This window comes from Peromyscus eremicus, chromosome 1 (genome assembly GCF_949786415.1).
Source record: "Peromyscus eremicus chromosome 1, PerEre_H2_v1, whole genome shotgun sequence".
Lineage (NCBI taxonomy): Eukaryota > Metazoa > Chordata > Mammalia > Rodentia > Cricetidae > Peromyscus > Peromyscus eremicus.
The window spans coordinates 184692439-184717740 of record NC_081416.1 but is presented as its reverse complement, the minus strand read 5'-3'; the positions used below and the strand labels follow the sequence as shown (position 1 = coordinate 184717740).

At 37.6% G+C, this 25302-nt stretch overlaps 1 protein-coding gene and 1 pseudogene across 2 annotated transcripts; one reads left to right on the top strand and one right to left on the bottom strand.

The window, feature by feature from the left end:
* LOC131903357 (vomeronasal type-2 receptor 116-like) overlaps positions 1 to 25302 on the bottom strand; it is a 90646-nt pseudogene that overhangs the window by 2239 nt on the left and 63105 nt on the right.
* On the top strand, positions 1145 to 24291 carry LOC131893973 (vomeronasal type-2 receptor 116-like). 2 transcript variants are annotated; one of them, XM_059244174.1, is made up of 7 exons: positions 1145 to 1304; positions 1658 to 1696; positions 2105 to 2391; positions 2674 to 3468; positions 4807 to 5034; positions 14038 to 14161; positions 23387 to 24291. In XM_059244174.1, exons 1-7 carry the CDS (start codon positions 1145 to 1147, stop codon positions 24289 to 24291), a joined length of 2538 nt encoding a protein of 845 aa, XP_059100157.1. The 2 variants fall into 2 exon arrangements, with proteins under 2 accessions (XP_059100157.1, XP_059100147.1); XM_059244164.1 differs by lacking the exon at positions 1658 to 1696 and having other exon boundaries at positions 1145 to 1338; positions 2100 to 2391.

Below are 25302 nucleotides of genomic sequence, written 5' to 3'. Positions count from 1 at the left end.
CTGAGTGAGGCTCTTCATACCATACTGAGCTGAACATTATCACAGTGGCAGTGGAGGTTCCAGAATGCAAGTGAAGTAGATGAGTAGGAAAATTGTATGAGAAGAATTTATACACAAAACACAGGGTAACTTCCCAGTTTCTCCTTGCTTCTAACCTACCCAATAAGACTTCTTTCAGACACTAATGGATTATAAAATGAGCAAAAACAACATTGAAAACCACAGATAAACAAGAAGAAATGGGTCAACACATGGTAGTGATCTGTGAGGACTGAATCATGGAGGGGAATCTTGGTTGAGAAATCAAGTATTCAACTTATCTTCTCATGAATAGTGATTGGTTGGAAGGAGGAGTGATAGGTCTTATATAGTATATGAAATGAAGCATACAGGTCAGGTGTTCTTTCTGAGCTCTTTGAATATTTAAAAAAATCAACATTTAATTTTAAATGAACTGTGGTTCTTTGATGAGCTGGATAGTTTTGGAACAGCAGGATTCAGAAAATTAAATAATTTGGACTGATTATTGGTTTTCAAGACAAGGGAATCACAGGCTTTGGTTAGATATTCTGTAACTGATACTGGTATAGAGTAGGCCCCACTCTGAATGCTGTGTTTAACTCAATTACTCTAAACATGAAGCTGCTTTTCCATGACACGGTTCCAGTGTGGAACCGTGAATTGTTAATTTGTGAGTCCTCCTGAACCATTAATACATATCTCACTGTGGATAATCTAACAAAATACACTGACATCATTTCTAAAGCAGTAAACACTAACAAATTGCTGAGGCAGTCATGGGACGAAACTTTCCCAAAATGTCATCTTCCCTGGGGCTTTACTTTCCAAAGTGATAAATGATGTCATAAAACTAGCTGAACTATCATCCTGTGTATTTTTCATCCAAATTGTATGTCGTAGACTGTGGACATCAGATGAAGAGCCCCAGGGAAGAGAGTTTCAAAGTATTCTTAATGGGTGAGGAAACAACTGCACAAAAAAGAAAATGAATCATGAAAACACAAGTAGTCTCTTATTTCACCACAGAAATAAAAGCACATGGAGATATCTGGGTGCCCATTTGATATTCTGATCAGCATGGCATGTCACAATCCAAATTTCCCAGGGTTAGAGCAGAAAAAAAATGTTCACTTTGATTTTACTCTTCTTGTTCCTGAACATTCTACTTCACGTGTCAAGTTCCATTCATCCTAGTTGCTTTTGGACAATGAAGCAGAGTGAAGACAAGGATGGAATATTTCAGTCATGTGCCTTCATATTTGATGCAGAACATGGGCCAGTGGAGATAACAGAGTTCATACAACCTTTCAAAGAAAGGTAAGTGCCTTATACTTTCTACATAAATGTCATCATGGATATTTCATGAGAGGTCAGAGGATGAGGATCAGAGCAATGCCTTGAAACTTCTTCCTCATTCTCCCAACGTGCACATCAATAAACATCTCCAAATTCTTTTTGAAAGTCAATGCCATTTTTCTACTTTTAATTTGTCCAGTGAGTGTTTTGTTTTTCTTCCAATTACCCTCTAACTTTCAAGCCTGGAAGCTGAGTAAAGAAGGGACTCCATACATTGTCGCATCACATATGGTCTGCCTCTTCACAATTTCCATATCACAATATCTGGTGATATCTCATCAAAAGGAACCCCATTCTCATTCAATGAATGTCACCCTAAGTGGGTACAAACAAATAGCCATAGAGTAGAGTCAGCCGATGGACATGCCATCAACGGATAGTTTTTAACACATTGCTAGGGAAAATGATACTTTTGGCACACTAGCTGCAGAAAATTTTCACATAGATATTCATTTACTCTCTCAGAACCTGCATGTAGTCACACTGTGCCTTCTAATGATACATCAAGGATGGAAGTAGGGAACCTGTCCACTTTGAACATCATATGTGTTCCTCTTTCTCCACACTTCACTGTATGCATGTATAATCACTGGCCTTTAATTTCAAGGTCCATTTATTCACTCTTTCTTTGCAGTAAAGAAGGATTGTATGGACTGTAAATGATATGTTTGCATTCTTTGAGAACTGTGGCTGTCCCTATTAATCACTGTGACCTTTTACAGAGGAGGAAATGACAACAATCAGTTTGCACTGGCCTTAGCTTTTTCAGTGGATCAAGTCAACAGGAACCCTGATATTTTACCAAATATGTCTTTATCATTTGCATTTCTAGCCGGTGATTGTAAGTTCATGTCAAAAGCATATGATATCATTCAATCTTCTGTAAAACATCATTATAATGCACCTAATTATAACTGTATAAATCTGGACATATGTTCAGTGTTGCTTTCAGGACCAAACTTGGCAGAATCCTTAGTAGTTGGGAAAGCAATGGACCTCTACAATTCTCAGCAGGTGAGATTTTGTGTGATAGTTTTGCAAGAAATCCTGTCTCTACTGGTGCCATTCCAAGATGCAGAGAAGAGTGTGAGGGACAAACTGACCTAACACTTATGTAAAACCACATAGTTCAAGGATACTATTCAGAGATTTTATGGGCCTTTCATATTTCTCTTTTTAAAATATAGATAAGGGAATAAGTAACAGGTAAGGGGGTATTTAAGATCTCTTTGCAGAAAAGTGTGTTTAACAACTTATTTTAATGCATGGTACCTCATGGTCCTCCCTGTGTCCCAGGTTGTTCAACTTACCTTCGGACCTTTCCATCCCATCCTGAGTGATCATGAACAATTTCCTTATTTGTATCAGATGGCCCCCAAGGACACATCTCTAGCACAGGCCATGATCTCTCTCATGATTCACTTCAGCTGGAACTGGATTGGGCTGACCATCTCAGACAATGATCATGGTATCCAGTTTCTCTCATATTTGAGAAGAGAGATGGAAGAAAATATAATCTGCTTTGCCTTTGTGAACATGATTCCAGTCAACATGCATTTATATGTGTCAAGAGCTGAAACATACTATAAGCAAATCATGACATCATCCTCAAATGTTATTATCATTTATGGTGAAACAGACAGCACTCTAGCTTTGAGCTATAGAATGTGGGACTCTCTAGGTATACAAAAAATATGGGTTACCACCTCACAGTGGGATGTCTCCACAAGTAAGAGTGACTTTACACTTGACTCATCTCAAAAGACTCTAACTTTTGCACACCATCATGCTGAGATTTCTGGTTTTAAAAGTTTCCTCCAGACATTGAGCCCTCTCACCACAAATGAATACCTGGCAAGACTGGAGTGGATGAACTTTAACTGTGAAGTCTCAGCTTCTAACTGTAAGACACTGAAGAATTGCTCATCTAATGCCTCATTGGAATGGCTAGAATTACAGACTTTTGACATGGCTTTTAATGATGGCAATTATGATATATATGATGCTGTGCATATCGTGGCCCATTTCTTCCAGGAGAAGTTTCTTCAGACAATGGATAAAGTGAAAGGACATCAATATAATTGCTTGAAGGTAGTGTTTCTTCTATTGGATGATATTTGGTGTCATCAATGTCAGAGTCTTTAATAGTCTCTCTGATGCCACATTCTAGTTGATTAGGAAATATTTTGCCAAATATAAGCTTTCTGAACATTTTTGCTCCTGAGAAAGTAAATCTAAAGGTTGGTATAAATCTCAGTTGCAAAGGTAGTAGAATAGGACACAGAATTTATCAAGGTAAATCGGTGATTTTCTTACAGAGCACCTGAATATCATCACCCCTGTTCTAATACTGGAAACATAGGAGTCTTTCCTCATTAATCCTCTCCCCGATGGGAAGATAAGCTTTTGTTTGTTAGTTGTCAAATAAGTGGTAATCAGTGTAGGGGATACATTTCTACAGTGTTATTAGCTGATTCTGCCCCAAATCTAGGCATTGGAAAACACACAGAAAATAATGATATGATTCTGTTCAGTACATAAATGTGTATTCATATGTGTGGATCGATGGCTATTATTGTTTATGGATTTGTTTGTGTTTGTTTCTGTGTATCTGGGTGTATATCTGTGTTGATGTGCTTATATGTGTTTCTGTCTATCTTCATATCTGTCTGTTTGTAGAACTTAGCGTTAATTTGTCTTACATCAATGTTTTTCCTGTAGGTGTGTGTTTCTATATGACTCTTCCTGTGTGTATTTGTCAGCACATGTGTCTACATGGGCCCATGTGTGTTATTTGTGTGTATTCTTTGATTAGATTGTGCATATGTATATCTGTGTTTCAGTGTATCTGTGTGTATTTGTGTGTGTGGCTGTCTGACTTTGGATTTGAGCATAAATTTGTCTGCATCAATGTCTCTCTGTGCATTTGTATATATATATATGTTATATATATATATATAAAATCATGAGTGTGTGTGTGTGTGTGTGTGTGTGTGTGTGTGTGTGTATGTGTGAGATCCTGTGTATGTTTTTTGTGGGGTTCCTTTTTTGTGTGTCTGTTTGGGTGCATAAGTGTGATTTTGTGTGTCTGTATGTTCACATGTGTGTCTTGGCTTACACATGTATGTGTGAGTACGTAGTATGTGGCTGTATTGTTTATATCTCTGTATGGATATGAGTGTGTGTATGTGTGTGTGCACATTTAATATTTATTGTTGGTGTCTGCATGTATGTATGCATTTGTGTTTGGTAGTTTCCACTGAGAGAACTGCAATTTTAGGGACATTATGATAATTTTATTAATCCACTTGCTTTCACTGAGATTTCTCAACTGTGTACCTTCAATAAAGTTGTATTTATGATGAAATCAGAATACATTTTCTGACTTCAAGCAAGGACACACACTATAGAATGTTGACTGTCTTTCAGCTGCACTCCATTCTTAGGAAGACCCACTTCACCTATACTGTTGGGGACAAAGTGATAACAAAACAGAAAGAAAAACTGCAGGCAGAGTATGACATTTTCCAGATTTGGAATTTCCCAAATGGTCTTGGACTTAAGGTGAAGATTGGACAGTTTAGCCCATATTTTCCACATGGTCAACAGCTCCATTTATATGAAGACATTATAGAGTGGGCCACAGGAAGTACAGAGGTGAGTCTGACCTAAATCTTCTGATTTCCATTGCACAGCATTTCTATTTGTGCTTCCTTGTAACTTAGTGAAATGAAATAGATTGTCACATTAGGGACCATTCTTTAGAATCCTTTAGTATGATTCTCCTTTTCACTTTTTGATATGATGTTTTATTAATTCTTTGAAGATAACAGACATGAACACACTGAATATTTATCATACTAGAACCTGTTTCTGTCTTTTAATATAATTATAAAAATGATTGTTAACACTGTTTAATATTATTTCCAGTAAAGTAAAATTCTCTTGGCACTCTGAGTACTACACAATGATTTTCCTCTTTTCTGTTGAACATCTGACACCAGTGCTGAAAAACTGAGACTAATTGTAAATAAGGAGAAAATTACACATATGCAAATCATTATTTTTATTACAGATTGAGTTCAAGAATAACCAGGGCTACAGAGAGAATCCAAAAACAATACAAAAAATAAAGACATGGGCAGAAAGAAGGAAAGAAAAGGAATAAATGCCATTAATTAAGACCATCTCTTAATTTTTTATATCTTTTTTTCCTGTTTTTCAAGACAGGGTTTCTCTGTGTAGCTTTGCATCTTTCCTGGATCTCGCTCTGTAGACCAGGCTGGCCTCAAACTCACAGAGATCCGCCTGGCTCTGTCTCCCAAGTGCTGGGATTAAAGGGGTGCACCACCACCGCCTGGCTAATTTTTTTAATTTAAACCAAAAATTTATTCATTTTACATACCAAACACAGATCCCTCTCTCATCCCTGCTCTTGTATCCCCCATCCATGCCTAACCCTCTTCCTTACCAACCCTTCATCCCCTCCTCTAAAAAAGTAAGTTCTCCCATGGTGAGACAGTAAAGCCTGGTACATTCAGTAGAGGTAGAACCAAGCCCCTAACCCCCGCCTCAAGTGTGAGCAAGGTGTCCAACCAGAGGTAAACTATTTAAAAGGCCAGCTCATGCACCAGAGATATATCCTGATCACACTGCCATGGGTCCCTCAAACAGATCCAGCTCCACAACTGTCTCCCATATGCAGAGGGTCTTGTCCAGCCCCAAGCAGATTCCACAGCTGTTGGTCTAAAGTTCCTGAGTTCCTATGTGCTTGGTTGAGTTGTCTCTGTAGATTTCCCCATTGTGACCTTGACCCCCCTTGTTCATATAATTCCTCTTTCCTCTCTTCAACTGGACTCCCAGAGCTCAACCTGGTGCTTGGTTGTGTATCTCTGCATCTACTTCTAACAGTTACTGGATGAAAGCTCTATTATGACAGTTAGGGTATTCACCAACCTAATTAACAGGATAAGTCAGGTCAGGAACCCTAACCACTATTGCTAGTCATCTAATCGGGATATCCTTGTGGATTCCTGGGAATTTCCCTAGCACCAGGTTTCTCCCTTACCCTATAAAATCTCCCTCTATCAGGATATCACTTTCATTGCTTTCCCATTCCATCACTACCCCAGCTAGATCACCCTGTTCCCTCATGTACTCATCCTCCATCTTCACCTCTCAATTGTCCCTCCATATCCCTGCTCCACTCCTGGAGATCTCTGTTTCCCCTTCCCAAAGTGATTCTTCTGTGCCTTGTGTCTTTGCTTCAATGGAGATGTGGGTTGTAGTCTGATTATCCTCTGCTGTGCATCTAGTATCCACTTATAAGTGAATACATGCCATGTTTGTGTTTCTGAGTTTGCGTTACCTCACTCAGGATGATATTTTCTACTTCAATCTATTTATTTACAAATTTCATGATGTCGTTGCTTTTACTGCTGAGTAATACTCCATTGTGTATATGTACCACATTTTCTTTATCCAATCGTCAGTTGAGGTGCATCTACATTGTTTCCAGGTTCTGGCTATTATGAATAATGCTGATATGAACATAGTTGAGCAAGTGTCTTTGTGGTATGATTGATTATCCATTGGGTATATGCCCAAGAGTGATATAGTTGGGTCTTGAGGTAGATTGATTCTCAGTTTTCTGAGAAGTTTCCATACTGAGTTTTGGAATGGCTGTACAAATTAGCACTCCCACCAGCAGTGAAGCAATGTTCTCCCTTTTCCACATCCTCTCCAATATAAGGTGTCCTCAGTGTTTTTTGATCTTAGCCATTCTGACAGCTGTAAAATGGTATCTCAGAGGCATTTTGATTTGTATTTCCATGATGACTAAGGATGCTGAGAAATTTCTTAAGTCTGAAGTCTTAATTTCAAGTACCTTTCAGTCATTTGAGATTATTTTGTTGAGAATTCTCTGCTTAGATATGTAGCCCATTTTTAAGTTGCTGGTATGGTATTTTCATTTCTAGTTTCTTGAGTTCTTTATATATTTTGGAGATCAGCCCTCTTTCAGATATGGGGTTGGAATAGATCTTTTCCCATTCTGTAGGCTGTCCTTGATTTGTCTGATTTACCCTGTCCATTCCTTACAGAAGCCTCTCAGTTTCAAGAGGTCCCATTCATTAATTGTTGCTCTCAGTGTCTGTGCTACTGGTGTTATATTTAAGAAGTTGTTTCCTGTGCCAGTGCAGTCTAGGCTACTTCCTACTTTCCCCTTTTTCAGGTTCAATGTAGCTGGATTTATTTGAGGTCTTTGATACACATTGATTTGAGTTTTGTGATAGATACGGATTTGTTTGCATTCTTCTACATGTTGACATCCAGTTATGTCAGCATCATTTGTTGAAAATGCTTTCTTTTTTTTCCTTCTACAATTTAGGCTTCTTTGTAAAATATCATGTGTGCACAGAGTATGTGGACAATTGTCAGTATCCTCAATGTGATTCCTATTTGTCCTCATGTTGGTTTTTATGCCAATATCAAGCGTATTTTATTACAATAGTTCTATAGTAGAGCTTGAAGTCAGGGATGATAATGCCTCCAGAAGTTGCTGTATTGTACAGAATTGTTTTGGCTATGTTAGGTTTTCTCTTTGTCCATATGAAGTTAAGTATTGTTCTATCAAGGTCTGTGAAGAGTTGTGTTGGGGTTTTGGTGGGGATTGAATTGAATATGTAAATTTATTTTGTAAAGATTTCCATTTTTATTATGTTGATTATACCTGTCCATGAGCATGGGAGATCTTTTTTATTTTCTGATATCTTCTTCAATTTCCTTCTTCAAGACTTCAAGTTCTTGTCATACAGGTCTTTCATTTGTTTGGTTAGAGTTATCTCAGAACATTTTATATTATTTGTGGCTATTGTAAAAGGTAATGATTTTCTGATTCCTTTCTCAGCCTGTTTATCATTTGTGTATAGGAGACCTACAGAATTTTTAAATTAACTTCGTATCCAGCCACATTCCTGATGGTACTTCTCAGCTGTAGGAGTTCCCTGGTAGAATTCATGGGGTCACTTACGTAGACTATCATATCATTTGAAAATAAAGTTTAACTTCTTCTTTTCCAATTTATATGCCTTTCATATCCTTTGTTGTCTTATTGCTCTAGCTAGGACTTTGAGTACTATATTGAATAGATATGGGGAGAGTGTACACCCTTGTCTTATTCCTGAATATAGTGGCATCACTTTGAGTTCTGTCCATTAAATTTGATGTTTGCTACCAGCTTGCTATAAATTGTCTTTATTATGTTTAAGTATATTTCTTGTATTCCTGATTTCTCCAAGAACTTTATAATGAAGGAATTTTAGATTTTGTCAATTTTTTTAGCATCTAATGAGATGATCATGTTTTTTTTTTTCTTTCAATTTGTTTATATGATGGATTACATTGATAGATTTTTGTATGTTGAACAATCCTTGCATCTCTGGGATGAAGTCTATTTTATCATGGTAGATGATTTTTTGATATGTTGTTGGATTTGATTTACCGGTATTTTATTGAGCCTTTTTGCATCAATGTTCATGTGGGAGATTGATCTGTAATTCTCTTTCTTTTGCATCTTTGTGTGACTTGGGATTCAGGGTAACTGTAGCCTCTTAGAAATAATTTGGCAATGTTCCTTGTGTTTCTATTGTGTGGATAAATTTGAGGAGTATTATTAGCTCTTCTTTGAAATCTTGGTAGAATTCTGTACTGAAACCATCTGGCCATGGTATTATATTAGTTGGGAAACTTTTAATAACTGTTTCTATTTCCTTATGGGTCTATTTAAATTGTTTAACTGGTTTTGATTTAATTTTAGTATGTGCTACCTATCTAGAAAATTTTCAATTTTCTTAGAATTTCCAATTTGTGGAGTACAGATTTTTGAAGCACGACTTGATGATTCCCTGTGTTTCCTCATTCTCAGATGTTATGTTTCCTTTTCATTTCTTATTTTGTTAATTTGGATATTCTCTCTCTGTCTGTTAGTAGTTTGGATAATGTTTTTTCTACCTTGTTGATTTTCTCAAAGAACCAACTCTCTGTTTCATTGATTCTTTGTACTGTTCTCTTTATTTCTATTTTATTGATTTCAGACCTCAATTTGATTGTTCCCTGGCATCTGTTCCTCCTGGGTGAGTTTGTTTCTTTTTCTTCTGTAGCTTTTAAGTATGCTGCTAAGTCACTAGTGTGAGATATCTCCAACTTCTTTATGTAGGCATTTAGACTTATGAATTTTCCTTTTAGTACTGCTTTCATAGTGTTTCATAAGTTTGGGTTTGTTGTGCCTTCATTTCCATTGAATTCCAGGAAGTCTTTAATTTCTTTATTTCTTCCTTGACCCAGTGGTGATTCAGTTGAACCTTATTCAGTTTCTATGAGTTTGTAAGCTTTTTGTAACTTGTGTTGCTGTTGATTTCTAACTAAAACATGGTGTTTTGACAAAATACAGGAGATTATTTCGTTTATTTTTGTAAATGTTAAGATTTGCTTTTTGACTGAGTATGTGGTTACATCCTTAGAGAAGGTTCCATAGGGTGCTAAGAAGATGGCACATTCTCTGTGTTTGGTTTGAATGATCTGTAAATGTCTATTAAGCCCATTTGAGTCATAACATCTTTTAGTTCCATTATTTCTCCATTAAGTTTCTGTCTGGCAGACCTGTCCATTGGGGATATTGCAGTGTTGAAGTTTCCAACTATTAGTGTGGGGCTTGATGTACAATTTAAGCTTTAGTAATGCTTCTTTTACATAAGTGGGTGCCCTTGAATATGAGGCATACATGTTCAGAATTAAGACCTCATATTGATGAATTTTTCCTGTGATGAATATGTAATGTCCTTCTTAAACTCTTTTTAATAATTTCAGTTTGAAATCTGTTTTTTCAGATATTAGGATAGCTACACCAGTTTACTTCTTAATCCATCAGATTGGAAGGGCTTTTCCCAGCCCTATACTCTGAGATAGTGTCTGTCTTTGAAGTTGTGGTGTGTTTCTTGTACGCAGCAGAAGGATGGATCCTATTTTCATATCCATTCTGCTAACTTGTATCTTTTTATAGGCAAATTGATTCCATTGATATTAAAGGATATTAATGACCAGTGATTATTAATTTCTGTTATTTTTTGAAGGTAGTGTTGTGTTTTCCCTTTTTTTGGGATTTGTTGGTGTGGGATTATCTACTTCCTGTGTTTTCCGGGGTAAATCTAAATTTTTTAGGTGGGATTTTTCCTTCTAGTGCTTTCTGTAGGGCTGGATTTGTGGATAAGTATTTTTTGTATCTGGTTTTGTCATGGAATACCTTTTTCACTTGGTCTATGGCAATTGAGAGCTTTGCTGGTTATAATAACCTGGGATGGCTTTGATGGTCTCTTTGTGTCTGCATAATTTCTGTTCAGGATCTCTAGCTTTCAGAGTCTCCATTGAGAATTTGGGTGTTATTCTGATGGGTTTGTCTTTATACATTACTTGACTTTTCTTTTTCTTTTTTTTTTTTTTTTTTTTGCTTTTCAGCTCTTAATATTTTTTTTCTCTATTCTGTATATTAAGTGGTTTGATTATTATGTGGCAATGGGACTTTTTTGGGTTGTGCCTATTTGGTGTTCTCTGAGCTTCTTGCATCTTTATAGGCATTTCATTCTTTTGGTTGGGAAAGTTTTCTTTTATGATTTTGTTGAATATATCTTTGTTCCTTTGAGCTGTTATTCTTTTCCCCCTTCTTTCCCTATTATTTTTAGTTTTGGTTTTTTCATGGTTTCCCAGATTTCCTGAAGGATTTGTGTTATGACTTTGTTGTCTTTAATGTTTTCTTTGACTGCTGAATCTATTTCCTCTATCGTGCCAGAGAATCTCTTTTCCATTTCTTGCATTCTTTTGGTTATGCTTACATCTATAGTTCCTGTACCCATCCTCAGATTTTAATTTCCAGCATTCCCTCAGTTTATGTCTTCTTTATTGCCTCTATTTCAGTTTTCAATTCTTGCACTTATTTCTTCACCTGTTTTATTGCTTTTTCTTGGTTTTCTTGTCTTTCTTTAAGGGATTTATTGATTTCTTCCAATTTTTTTCTCTTTTTCTCGATACCTAAAGGGAATTTTTCATTTCCTCTTTAAAAGCCTCTATCATCTTAAAATCATTTTAAGGTCATTTTCTTTTGTTTCTTCTATTTTAGGATGTTCTGGTGTTGCTGATGTACAACTGTATGGTGGTACCATATCGGTCTTTATGTTGTTGAGTATATTCTTACACTGGCATCTCTTGCTCCAATCATTGCCAATGATTTCTGTGTCTCAGGGAGCCACACTTGGCTTAATAGCATTCTTGATCCAATTGGAGCTCGTGGTTCAATTAGAGCTGGTTTAGTCTGTGTTTCAGGGAGCAGTTGTAGTCCTGGGGGATGGGTGGGTTTGAGCATTGGAGTAGGGCTTATAGTTTACAGTGTCTGAAGAGGAGGTGTTAGCAAGCCCTGCCTGCAGGAGTCCTGCCTGCTGGCCTGAAACTGGGACTGCAATGGGTTGGGGTATAGGGGCACAGGTTGTGTTCCTGGGTCTAAAACCTGGATGGTAGGGACATCAGCTAGGAGAATAGACTCCAAATTGTGATCTTTTAAGATGGGAAAAATGTATCTTTTATCTGGGACTTAATTTGAGAAGACATAACATTAATCCAGATTATTTGATTTTTGGAAAGGCAATATTTATCTAGGGCTATACCCTCTGTTGTAAGTCAATACAAGGACATTGAAAAGGAAGTTTTTTGCTGTTTATCTACTTGCTCTCACCTTGCTAGCAAGTCTATAATTTCACTGGCATTAGAAACTATTTATTTGAGATTCTAGTGTATAACAAAGATCAGCTGAGACTTTCAGCCTCATGGACTAAGAAGATTCTGGAATCTAGGGCTTTACATTCCCTTGCAGCAATTGTTGTAATACCCAAACTAGGCATATAAGACATTCTAATAATTTTTACATATGTATACATATATATAGAGAGATATATAAAGACAGATTCATTTTCTAAATTCTTTTACTCCTGAGAACCCTAGCTAGTACAGAGACAGAAAAATGCTCAACAGTGAACATAAATTATAGGAATTCATAATGATTCTTACAGTGTTATGGAAACACTAGAAGAACTTCTACACATGGAAAAGTAAGATATATTCAAATGATCAAGTAATATAAAGACAGCACTAGATTCCCAGACAGATAAACAACTCTTCTGACCATATTTGGATGATCATATATTTCTATTCTTGAGTCTATTTATATGCCACATATATTTTACTGATATGTATATGTTAAACCATCCTTGTATCCCTAAAATGAAGTTATCTTTGACACAAAGACAGATATTTCTGCTGTGTTGTTGAGTTATATTACTCAATGTTTACTTGAGAATTTTTCCAACCCACGTACATCAATGTGTTTAGTCTCTAGTTTTCTTTATCATGTTTCCATTTCTTCAACATTCTCTGTCCCCATATTTACAGAATGGATTTCTGCAAGTTTGTAAGTAAGGTGAGTTTCTGAAAGCAAAAATGACTGTTGGTTCTACAAATCAATGTTGATATTTGTGTATTTTGATTAGAGAATGTGAAGGTTAATATTTAAATGTTATTGAGAATTATTTACTAATTATTGCCTGTTATTGTTACTGCATTATTTGATATTATTCTAAGATAGAAACAAAGACTTTCTATTTTAAACTTTAAGAAATCTTTTAATTAACGTTAAGTAAGCTAACTTTTATTCAGGTTCCCCCAATATTTTGTAAAGCATTTTCACCTCAGGAAAAACACAACTTTTCAGTTCAATTCTTGTCAACTCAGCACTTTATCAATACAAATGTACCAGGCTCTGCCATTTATCTATTTTTTTTCTTTCTTATACCCTCTTTTTCATGCTTTGCAGTGTTATTTTATTGGAGTTCATGTATGTTATCTGAGATATGAGGAGTTACTTCCCCAGTTTAATATGTCCACTAGTTCTAGATTGAAATGCTATTATTGTGATTAAACACTGCCTATACACAAAATGAAGAGGAGTGGTTGATTAGGCTCATGGGTTACAATTAAGGGAGGACAAGTCAAGATTCTGGGTTCTATAAAGCATAGACCCTTAGGGGGAAAAAAACACTACTTAGTGGTTTGCTCTGCTTGATTTCTCATACAGCCCTGCCTAGGGATAACAATACCCACAGTGGGCTGAGCACTCCTAAATCTAGTACTAATTAATAAAATGTATTACAGGTAGATTGACAGGCTAGTTCAATGAAGAGGATTCTTTTAGATCAGGTTCCCACTAACTTTTTAATGTACTTTGTGGTAAGTTGACAAAAATTAATGAGAAAAACCAGTTTGCAAGCACCATAGTGTTTGCCCACAACAAACAACCTATTCTTCTTTCTAATTTTCTAGCAATGTGAAGCTATCCAACTTTATATTAATGTTTCCATACATTCCTATAAATGACCTTATATAATATACTAAGTGAAATGTGGTCACTCATTTAATGTATATAAAATAAGCTTGTTGTGTACATAAAATATGGTCACTCATTTGCTGTATATAGCATAAGCTTATTTCACCATGTTCATCTAATGGATATATGGAAGAAGTAGGAAAAACTACTAATGACAGCATGTGTCTAATTTTCCTCAGATGCCTCCCTCTGTGTGCAGTGCTGATTGTGGTCCTGGATTCAGAAAATTCTGGCAGGAGGGAATGACAGTCTGCTGTTTTGATTGCAGCCCCTGCCCAGAAAATGAAGTTTCTAATGAGACAAGTGAGTGTTTGCTGCTTAATAAATTCTTCCCAATGTTCATCCTCTCTAACCCACATGGAGATGATTAAAGAGTTTAAAAGTCCTCTCTACAAATCAAATACATCACTTGCCTATGTTCATTTTTATAGGAATGTGATCAATAACAGCATATCTTCAAGTAACACCCTTTGCTATGACATACAGCTTTGACTCATTGAAAATTCATGTCATGTGTCATTTTCTCAGATAAACAGTTTGATAATCCAAGTACAGTGTGAAGGAATTCTACAAAAGGTCTTTCCTAGTGTGATTATCTCCTCTAAAATAACAGATAGATTAAATTATAATTATGAGTCTTTAATAATATTTATTTATAAAATTTGAATGTGTTTATGTATCTCTACAAAAGTTTAAGGCACCATGTATGTGCAGGAGTCAGTGAAGAACAGATCAGGGCATCAGAGCCACTGAAATCTGTTATGTGGGTGCTAGGAACCAAATGAAAGTCCTCTGTAAGATTAATGGAGACAAGAATAATTACTTGTAAAATTATCAGAAACTGTTTAGTATGAGACAGAAAACTTTAAGCAATATCCAGAGATCTGTTTTTTCAAACTATTAGTGCAATTTGAAGTCTAGAAAAGTGTAAATAAGAGATGGCACCTGATGTAGAAAATACAGAGTCAGTCCTGTGTTCAATATTTTTCAATACTTCACTCATTTAATAATGTCACAAATACAAGATTAAATTTTTTTATGAAAGCAACTAGCCACAATTTTCTAAATGTTGTTGAAACCTACACAGCTCTTATCAGTGAAATGATTATTTGTTTAGAGTTGGCCCTATGCAAATGCCAGATGGATTGTTTTTCTCTTCTATTGCCTGTCATCCTAAGCAATGAAATGAAAGTCTCTAAAGAACACTTATGGCCAATAATATGCCACATCAATTAAATTCCTTGTAGTAGGAAGAGGTAACCAACTCTTAGAAGTTTTCTTCTGACCTCCATGCACTCACACATACAATATTTACTGAAGTAATTAAACAAAGTCTAGTGAAATTGTTTTAAATGTAAAAACATATAAGAGTAATCTGTATTTATAATGATAAATACAACAACACTTAAGCAAAAATATTTTATTGTTTCTTTCATTATGTGTATGTATGTGAGATGAGTGGTTATGTGTGCATAATTGCAGGTGCATGTGAGAGGCATCCAATGTCTCTGTGGTTAGTTACAGCCAGCTGTGAGACACCTGACATGACTGCTGGGGACCAAACTCAGGGCTTCTGTAAGAGCAGTACATTCTCTTCACAACTGAGCCAACTTTCAGTCCCTTAAATAAATTAACTATTTACATGTGTCTTTAAATGAAGACTTAAAATCTAGAAGCACATCATGACTCTTCAATTATCCACTGATTCAGAGCAACTGTAATCAAGTTTCCTTATCTTGCAAGGTTAAAGATTACAGCTTATGATTGGGGTCCTATTCCTCAAAACAAACAGTCTGTGCTATCACTCTTGCTTGAATGGAGTTGCTCATGGTGTTATATCAACATCTCCTTCATACTGGAGTACACTCGCAGCATCTCAGTCTCACGTAGATGGAAATTGGGATAGGAGGAATGTACTTGTCTCTTCCCAAGGGTGATGGAATTAGGATGTAGGGCTTTTCAATTCTCAAAATATACAGAGGTTTCTACCTTAAGTGATAAGGTTACTGTTTCTTATGAACAATCCTCAGGAGTACAGAGTCCTTCCTGCCAGATGAAGACTCAACTAAGGGGGCAATTATTTAACGTATTTAATTATTTTTGCATTTTCAAACATCAAAATTATATAACTTTCTTCTATCATTTCATCCTCCTACTTATGCCATATAAACTGAATCACACTCTTATTCATGAGCTCTTTTGTTATTCTATATGTATACACACATATAAATCTGTACATATACACAAAGACCCACACACACACACACAAAATAAAACCTTAATGATTCGGAAGGGACTTTAGCTAGATGGAGAGTGGGCAATATGTCTTTATCAAGCCCTACTCTTCTTCCCCTTTCCCTTTGCCTTTCTAAAAACCATTAGATTACTGATGAAGTTTGAATGTGATTTGACCCCATAAGATTATGAGGAGTGGTCTTATTAGTAGATGTTGTCTTGTTGGAGAAGGGGTGTTTTTCTTGGAGAAAGTGTGTCAGTCTGCAGGAAGAATTTGAACTCTCAGACACTAAAGCCACACCCATTGAGTCAGTTTATTACTGTTGCCTATGGATCAAATATGTATAATTCTATGGTACTTCTACAGCACCAAGTCTACTTGCATGCCATCATGACCAACCATGATGATAATGAACTAAATCTCTGAACTATAAGATACCCAATTAAACGTTTTTTTTTATAAGAGTTGCCAAGGTCAGTGTTTCCCCTCACAGCAATAGAAATACTACCTAAGACACTTACTTTTTTTGGAGACAGGTTTTTTTCGTGTAGCTCTGGCTATCCTGGAACTAGCTTTGTAGATGTGGCTGACCTTGAACTCAGAATTACGCCTGCCTCTGCTTCCCTTGTGCTAGGATTAAAGACAAAAGACATCACCAACAGGCTGCAATTACATACTTAAAGCTAGCTACCAAGGTCTGTTCCCTTATTTAGCCACTACCTCCTGCTGGGGCTGGCTATCAAAGTATTGAAGTCAGGATAGCAACACCCCCTGTGGCTGTCCTAATAGACTTGACTATCCAATTAAATACTTTATTGTAATATGGGATTCCCCTTTTACCTTTATGAACTGCCATTTTCCTAAAGGGCAAATCTGTCTCCTCTCTACCCAGAGGAAGTTCTTTATATTTCAGCCAAATACCTGTAACCCATCTCCCATGTTCCTTTCCCTTCTCCCTCATCCTCTATATTCTGTCTTTGTCTCTTATTCACTTACCATTCACCTCTGAGTCAAATAAATCTCCTTTGTGTTGAGAACTTGATCCTAGGGTATCTCTTGCTGACTCTGAGGTTTCCTACAGATTCTGTTTAATATTGCTTCTATGTCAATGTGTGGTGATATTTTATTTGTATGTTAATAAATAAAGTTTGCCTAAAGATCAGAGGACATAGCCAGCCATAAACAAAAGTCAGGCAGTGGTAGCACATGCACTTATTTCAATCACATGGCAAGCAGAGTCTCTGTGTGTTCAAGGACACACTAAGGAACAACCAAGCATGGTAGCACACATCTTTTTTTTCCATTTAATATTTCTTTTTTTAAAATTTTTATTTTTATTTTGCAATATAATTCAGTTCTACATATCAGCCATGGATTCCCTTGTTCTCCCCCCTCCAGCCCCCCTCACCTTCCTCCCAACCCACCCCCCATCCCCACCTCCTCCAGGGCAAAGCCAGCTACGCGGACTGAGATCAACCTGGTAGACTCAGTCCAGGCAGGTCCAGTCCCCTCCTCCCAGGCCGAGCCAAGCAGCCCTGCATAGGCCCCAGGTTACAAACAGCCAACTCATGCAATGAGCACAGGACCCTGTCCCACTGCCTGGATGCCTCCCAAACAGATCAAGCCAACCAACTATCTCACCCATTCAGAGGGCCTGATCCAGTTGGGGGCCCCTCAGCCATTGGTTCATAGTTCATGTGTTTCCATTTGTTTGGCTATTTGTCCCTGAGCTTTATCCAACCTTGGTCTCAACAATTCTTGCTCATATATACCCTCCTCATTCTTGCCAATTGGACTCCCAGAGATCCACCTGGGGCCTAGTTGGATCTCTGCATCCAGATCCCTCAGTCATTGGATGGGGTTTCTAGCACGACAATTAGGGTATTTGGCCATGCCATCACCAGAGTAGGTCAGTTCAGACTGTCTCTTGACAATTTAGAGCATTGGTATTAACTCTTCTTTGAAGATCTGGTAGAATTCTGCGCTGAAACCATCAGGTCCTGGGCTTTTTTTGGTTGGTAGACTTTTAATGACTGTTTCTATTTTGTAAAGGGTTATTGGACAATTTAAATAGTTTATCTGGTCTTGATTTAACTTAGGTATGTGGTACCTATCCAGAAAGTTATCCATTTCTTTTAGGTTTTACAGTTTTGTGGAATAGAGGTTTTTGAAGTATAACCTGATGATTCTCTGGATTTCCTCAATGTCTGTTGTTATGTCCCTGTTTTCATTTCTGATTTTGTTGATTTAGATGCTCTCTCTCTCTGTTTTTTGGTTAGTTTGGATAAGAGCTTGTCTATCTTGTTGATTTTCTCAAAGAACCAACTCTTTGTTTCTTTAATTTTTTTGTATTGTTCTCTTTGTTTCTATTTTATTGATTTCAGCTCTCACTTTGATAACTTCCTGGCATCTACTTTTCCGGGGGAGACTTTGCTTCTTCTGGTTCTAGAGCTTTCAGGTGTGTTTTTAAGTCACTAGTGTGATGTAGATGTAACCAACCTTCTTATTAAATAAGAAACACAGAACCAATGCAAAGAAGAAAGCCAAGAGGTCAGAGATAAGAGCTAAAACCTTACCCTTCCTCCTGCAGTGGTGCTAACTCTCTGAACTAGAACTACCCCTGTGTTAAAGTCTTTATATAGTGTTCCTGTTCTGCCTTCTAATTGGTTGTAAACCCAACCACATGATCGCCTCGTCACGGCCTGTCTGTATAGGCCTCCAGGTTTTCCATGCTTGGTATTGAGATTAAAGGCATATGTATTCAATAATGGCTGTATCCCTGAACACACAGAGACTTACCCAGCTCTACCTACCAAGTTCTGGGATTACAAGTGTACGCCACCACTGCCCTGCTTTCCTATGGCTTGCTAATAGCTCTGACCCCCGGCCAACTTTATTTATTAACATACAAATAACATTTTAATATAAATAAAATATCACCATATTTCCCCTTTTCTATTTTAATAAAAAAAAAGAAAAAGCTTATAACTAACATAAGAAAAACTATATACAAAAGTACAATAACTACATACAATATATACAGGTAATAAATACCTAAACAATGTCTAGTTCATTTGTATTTGACAAATTCATAGAAAATAATTTCATTATCATTCTATTGTATCTAATTCACTTTCTATCTTAATTAATCATCAACTATAACTAACTAATCTTCAACTCCCTCAGAGACCCAAGAAGGAAATAGTATTAGCTAACAAAAAAAATAAAAATAGGAAGTATATGCAAGCAACTTCCAAAAAATTGTGAGTTGACAGAAACAGCCAGCTGCCTGGACAATCATCTGAGGTTTCTCCGCAGTGTTGGGGCATCATCTTCAGCCTATGGGCTTAGCATATTTGACAGACTCATTTATGAGGTAGAATGTGCTGTGGGATGTTCTGTATGGCAAATATGTTGCTGATTGACCAATAAATAAAACACTGATTGGCCATTGGCTAGGCAGAAAGTATAGGAGGGACAAGGAGGAGAATAAAGCTGGGAAGTGGAAGGCTGAGTCAGAGAGACACTGCCAGCTGCCACGATGACAAACAGCATGTGAAGATGCCGGTAAGCCATGAGCCATGTGGCAAGGTATAGATTAATGGAAATGGATTAATTTAAGCTGTAAGAACAGTTAGCAAGAAGCCTGCCATGGCCATACAGTTTGTAACCAATATAAGTCTCTGTGTTTACTTGGTTGGGTCTGAGCGGCTATGGAACTGGCAGGTGAGAGAGATTTGTCCTGACTGTGGGCTAGGCAGGAAAACTCTAGCTACAAAGTGAGATTTCTCCAACTTCTTTACGTGGGCATTTAGTGCTATGAATTTCCCTCTTAGTACTGCTTTCATAGTGTCCCATAGGTTTGGATATGTGGTGTCTTCATTTTTGTTGATCTCTAAAAAGTCTTTAATTTCTTTCTTTATTTATTCCTTAACCCATTGGTGATTCTGTTGAGTATTATTCAGTTTGCATGAGATTGTAGGTTTTCTGTAGTTTTTGTTGTTGTTGAAATCTAACCTTAGACCATGGTGGTCTGATAGAACACAGGAAGTTATTCTAATTTTTTTTGTATCTGTTGAGATTTGTTTTGTGGCCAAGTATGTGGTCGATTTTAGAGAAGGTTCCATGGGGTGCTGAGAAGAAGGTATATTCTTTTTTGTTAGGATGGATTGTTCTGTAGATATTGATTAAGTCCATTTGAGTCATGATATCAGTTAAGTCCTTTATTTCTCTGTTAAGTTTCGATTTGGGAGATCTGTCCAGTGGTGAAAGTGGGGTGTTGAAGTCTCCCACTATTAATGTGTGGGGTTTTATATGTGATTTAAGCTTTTGTAATGTTTCTTTTACATATGTGGGTGCCCTTGTGTTTGGGGCATAAATGTTCAGAATTGAGGCTTCATCTTGGTGGATCTTCCCTGTGATGAGTATGTAATGCCCTTCTTGATCTCTTTTGATTGATTTTAGTTTGAAGTCTATTTTGCTGGATATCAGGACGGCTACACCTGCTTGTTTCTTAAGACCGTTTGATTGGAAAGTCTTTTCCCAGCCTTTTATTTTTAGGTAGTGTCTATCTTTGAATTTGAGATGTGTTTCTTGTATGCAGCAGAAAGATGGGTCCTGCTTTTGTATCCATTCTGTAAGCCTATGTCTTTTTATAGGTGAATTAAGTCCATTGATATTGAGGGATATTAATGACCAGTGATTGTTCATTCCTGTTATTTTTTGGTGGTGGTGGTGTGTGTACTTCTCTTCGTTGAGGTTTACTGCTGTGGCTTTATCTATTGCCTGTGTTTTCGAGGGTGTATCTGACTTTCTTAGGTTGGAATTTTCCTTCTAGTGATTTCTGTAGGGCTGGGTTTGTGGATAAGTATTGTTTAAATCTGGCTTTGTCTTGAAATGTCTTGTTCGCTCCATCTATGATGATTGAAAGCTTTGCTGGGTATATTAGTCTAGACTCGCATCCATGGTCTCTTAGTGTCTGCATTACATCTGTCCAGGTCCTTCTGGCTTTCAAAGTCTCCATTGAGAAATCGGGTGTTATTCTGATGGGTTTGCCTTTATAAGTCACTTGGCCTTTTTCCTTTGCTGTTCTTAATATTCTTTCTTTATTCTGTACTTTTACTTGTTTAATTATTATGTGGCGAGGGGACTTTTTTGGGGGATCTAGTCTGTTTGGTGTTCTATAGGCTTCTTGTATCTTCATAGGCATTTCCTTCCTTAAGTTGGGAAAGTTTTCTTCTATGATCTTGTTGAATATATTTTCTGTGCCCTCGAGTTGGTATTCTTCTTCTTCTTCTTCTACCCCTATTATTTGTAAGTTTGGTCTTTTCATGGTGTCCCAAATTTCTTTGACATTTTGGTTCATGACTTTGTTGGCTTTAGTATTTTCCTTGACTGATGAATCTATTTCTTCTACTGTATCTTCAATGCCAGAGAACCTCTCTTCCGTCTCTTGCATTCTGCTGGTTATACTTGCATCTGAAGTTCCTGATGGTTTACTCAGATTGTCTATTTCCAGCATTTCCTCTGTTTGTGTCTTCTTTATTTTTTCTATTTCCCTTTTCAGGTCTTGGACTGTTTCCTTCATTTGTTTCATTGATTTTTCTTGATTTTCTTTCAGTATTTTATTGTTTTCTTCCAGGACTTTATTGATTTCTTCTAATTTGTTTGCCCTTTCCTCTAGTTGTTTACAGCGTTCTTCCCATTTTTTTGTCTTTTCCTCTACACAAGCCTCTAGCTTCTTCATGATGTCATTCATAAGACTCTTTTCTTCTGCTTCTTCCAATTTTTGATGTTCAAGTCTAGATGTTGGAGGAGGGCTAGGTTCTGGTGATGCTGTATTGCTATTCATTTTGTTGTATGAATTTCTGCCTTGACGTCTGCCCATCTCCTTGTGGTTCGTTCTTGGTCTTATCAGCACACTTGGTTCAGACAGAGCTGACAGATTCAGGAAGTCTCTCTCTTGTCCAGATGGGAGCTCTCTTGTCCAAATGGGAAATCCGGGGCAAGATGGGAACTCTTGTCCAGAAGGGAAGTCCGGGGCAGGATGGGAGCTCTATGGGAGTTCTTCTCTCTCTCTCTCTCTCTCTCTCTCTCTCTCTCTCTCTCTCTCTCTCTCTCAGGCCCAGAAGGGAAGTCTGGGGCAGGATGGGAGCTGGGGGCCTGCCTCTAAATCTCAAGAAGTGGCTGGGGTCTCGGGCAGATGGGCATGGGGGCAGGGCGTGGAGATTGCAGGGTCTGCCGGGGGTCTTGGAGAAGGGGATTCTTCCCGGTGGGGCTTGAAGGGAAACTGCCTGGTGGCCAGAACCTGGGGCCAAGTTGGGCAGGTCTTTCCTGGAGTGGCTGTTGCCCAGGAATGGGGTCCCGGCTGAGCCAGGGCACTCACCTGTGCTCCAAAAGGGAAATCTGTGGCAGGATGGGAGCTGGGGGCTGGCCTCTAAGTCTCAGGAAGTGGCTGGAATCTCTGTGCTCCAGAAAGGAAGTCCAGGTCAGGATCGGTAGCACACATCTTTAATCCTAGTACCAACCATAGAGACCTGGAGGTCTGTACAGACAGGCAGTGACAAGGAAATGAGGTAGCTGGGCTAAGCGCCAATGAGAAGGCAGAATAACAAGGAAATAATTATGCAGGTTAGACAGGATGAAGCTCTCTCTTGGGAAGCCACAGTGGCATGGTGAGATAAGGTTAGCTGGTGGCTCTCACTATTTTTCTGATCTCTGTGGCTTTCACCCCTATACTTGGCTCTGTGTTTCTTATTTTATGACTGTTTAGAAATTCATCTACATCAGTGTGTTTAGGCTGACAAATTCACACTAGAAAATATATCACAGGTCTTGTCTCAGTAGAAGACACAGTCTCCATCTCTAATAAGGACAGCATTCATAAAACAGAAAGAAAAAAAGCAGCAGGCAATGTATATGTGCTTCTGAGACTTTAAAATATACACTGTGCAAAACAGTGGTTAATGATTTCAGTTTTTGTCACTTAAAAACTTTAAGTCACTTTATCACAGCATCCACAATGGTGCTGAAATACCTGTGCTTTCCTTAAGATGACAAATGGATTCATGAACACACAGTTATATAGACAACATGATGATTGTTTAGTTTCCTTACACATAAATATAATGAATGAATATTGTGAAATTGAAGCATTGCTGTGCAGCAATACCTTTTACCTATATCTTCAGGAAAAGCACAGACATTGGCCTGCTTCTGCAACACATTTAATTGAAATGTCTGATCTCTAAATATGCTAAGATGCACTAAACATACTTTCCTTTCTCCATCAGATGTGGATCAGTGTGTGATGTGCCCAGAGGAGCAGTATGCCAATGCAGAGCAGAACCAGTGCATCCCCAAATCTGTGATCTTTCTAACCTACAAAGACCCCTTGGGGATGGCTCTGACCTCAATGGCTTTTTGCTTCACTGCATTCACATCTGTTGTTCTTGTGGTATTTGTGAAGCATCATGACACTCCCATTGTCAAGGCCAATAACCGCAGTCTCAGTTACATTTTGCTCATCTCACTCCTCTTTTGTTTCCTGTGTCCCTTCCTCTTTATTGGCCATCCCAATGCAGTTACATGCATCCTGCAGCAAATCACATTTGGAGTTGTATTCACTGTGGCTGTTTCCACTGTGTTGGCCAAAACAGTTACTGTTGTTCTAGCTTTCAAAGTCACAACTCCCGGACAAAGGATGAGGTTCTATCTGACTTCGGGGGCACCCAACTATATCATTGGCATCTGTACCCTCATCCAAATTATTCTCTGTGCAATCTGGCTGGGAGTTTCTCCTCCATCTATTGACATTGATGCACATTCTGAGCATGGCCACATCATCATTGTGTGTGACAAGGGTTCAGTTACTGCATTCTACTGTGTCTTGGGATACCATGGCTCCCTTGCATTTGGGAGCTTCATTGTGGCTTTCTTGGCCAGGAATCTCCCTGACAAATTCAATGAAGCCAAATTGCTAACTTTCAGCATGCTGTTGTTCTGCAGTGTCTGGGTCACTTTTCTTCCTGTCTACCACAGCACCAAGGGCAAGGTCATGGTGGCTGTGGAGGTCTTCTCCATCCTGGCCTCCAGTGTTGGCCTTCTGGGATGCATCTTTTTCCCTAAGTGCTACATAATTTTGTTAAGACCAGAGATAAATACTCTTCAAAAGTTAAAGGAGAAAACATCTTTTTGAACTGACATTTCTTTAATTGAAACTGACAACTTTAGTGTTGGTACAGAACCATCTCTTAGGATACAATGCATGATGTATGCTTTAGCTTGTGTCTCTCAACCTTCTTCTAATGATGATGCTTAGAATTATCATTCATACTGTTTTTCTGTACATTGTCTCCTATAAAATTCCAATCAACTACTCATTCCACAAGACATGGCTATTAGACAATATTCTAGTGTTCAAGGTCTCTCCTTTCTCCAATATACAATAATAATTGAAATAAACTGTGTTTTTTCAATGTCTGACTGAATGTGAGACTTTGATAGCACAATGGTGAGACTAAACACAATGTGTTGTTCTCACACACAACTCTCCCCTAACTACACACACTCTCTCTCTCACATCTACTATGCCTCCATTAACCTTCCAAAAAGTGTACTCCAAAAGACAAGAACCAAAGATGACAAAACAATACACAGTAAGACAAGGCAAAATAACATTCTTTAAGTTTTTCTCAGTAATTTGAGTTTTCTCTTTAGTGAATTCTGGGTTTAGTTTACTATTGCATTCTAAAATTGGATTATTGGTTTTTGATAACTAGTCTCTTGAGTTCTTCATGTGTTGTGGATATAAGTCCTCTATCAGATGTGGAGACGGTAAAAGCCTTGTTTCCATTCCTTAGGTTGCTGATTTGTCTCAAGATAGTGTTCTTTGCCTTAGAGAAGCTTTTCAACTTCATGAGGCCCTGTTTGTTAATTGTTGGTCTTAGTGTGTACACTAATAGTGTTCTATTCAGAAATTCTTCTCCAATTGCAATGACATCAAGGCTCTTTCTCACTTTCTTTTCTACTAGGTTCAGGATATCTGGTTTTATGTTAAGGCACTTGATACAGGTTGTCTTCTATATGTAGACATTTGTTGAAAATGCCTTATTTTTTCAAATGTGTATTTTGTCTCTTATCATAATCAGGTGTCCATAGGTGTGTGAATTTATATCTAAGATTTCAATTTGATTCCGGTGATCAATTT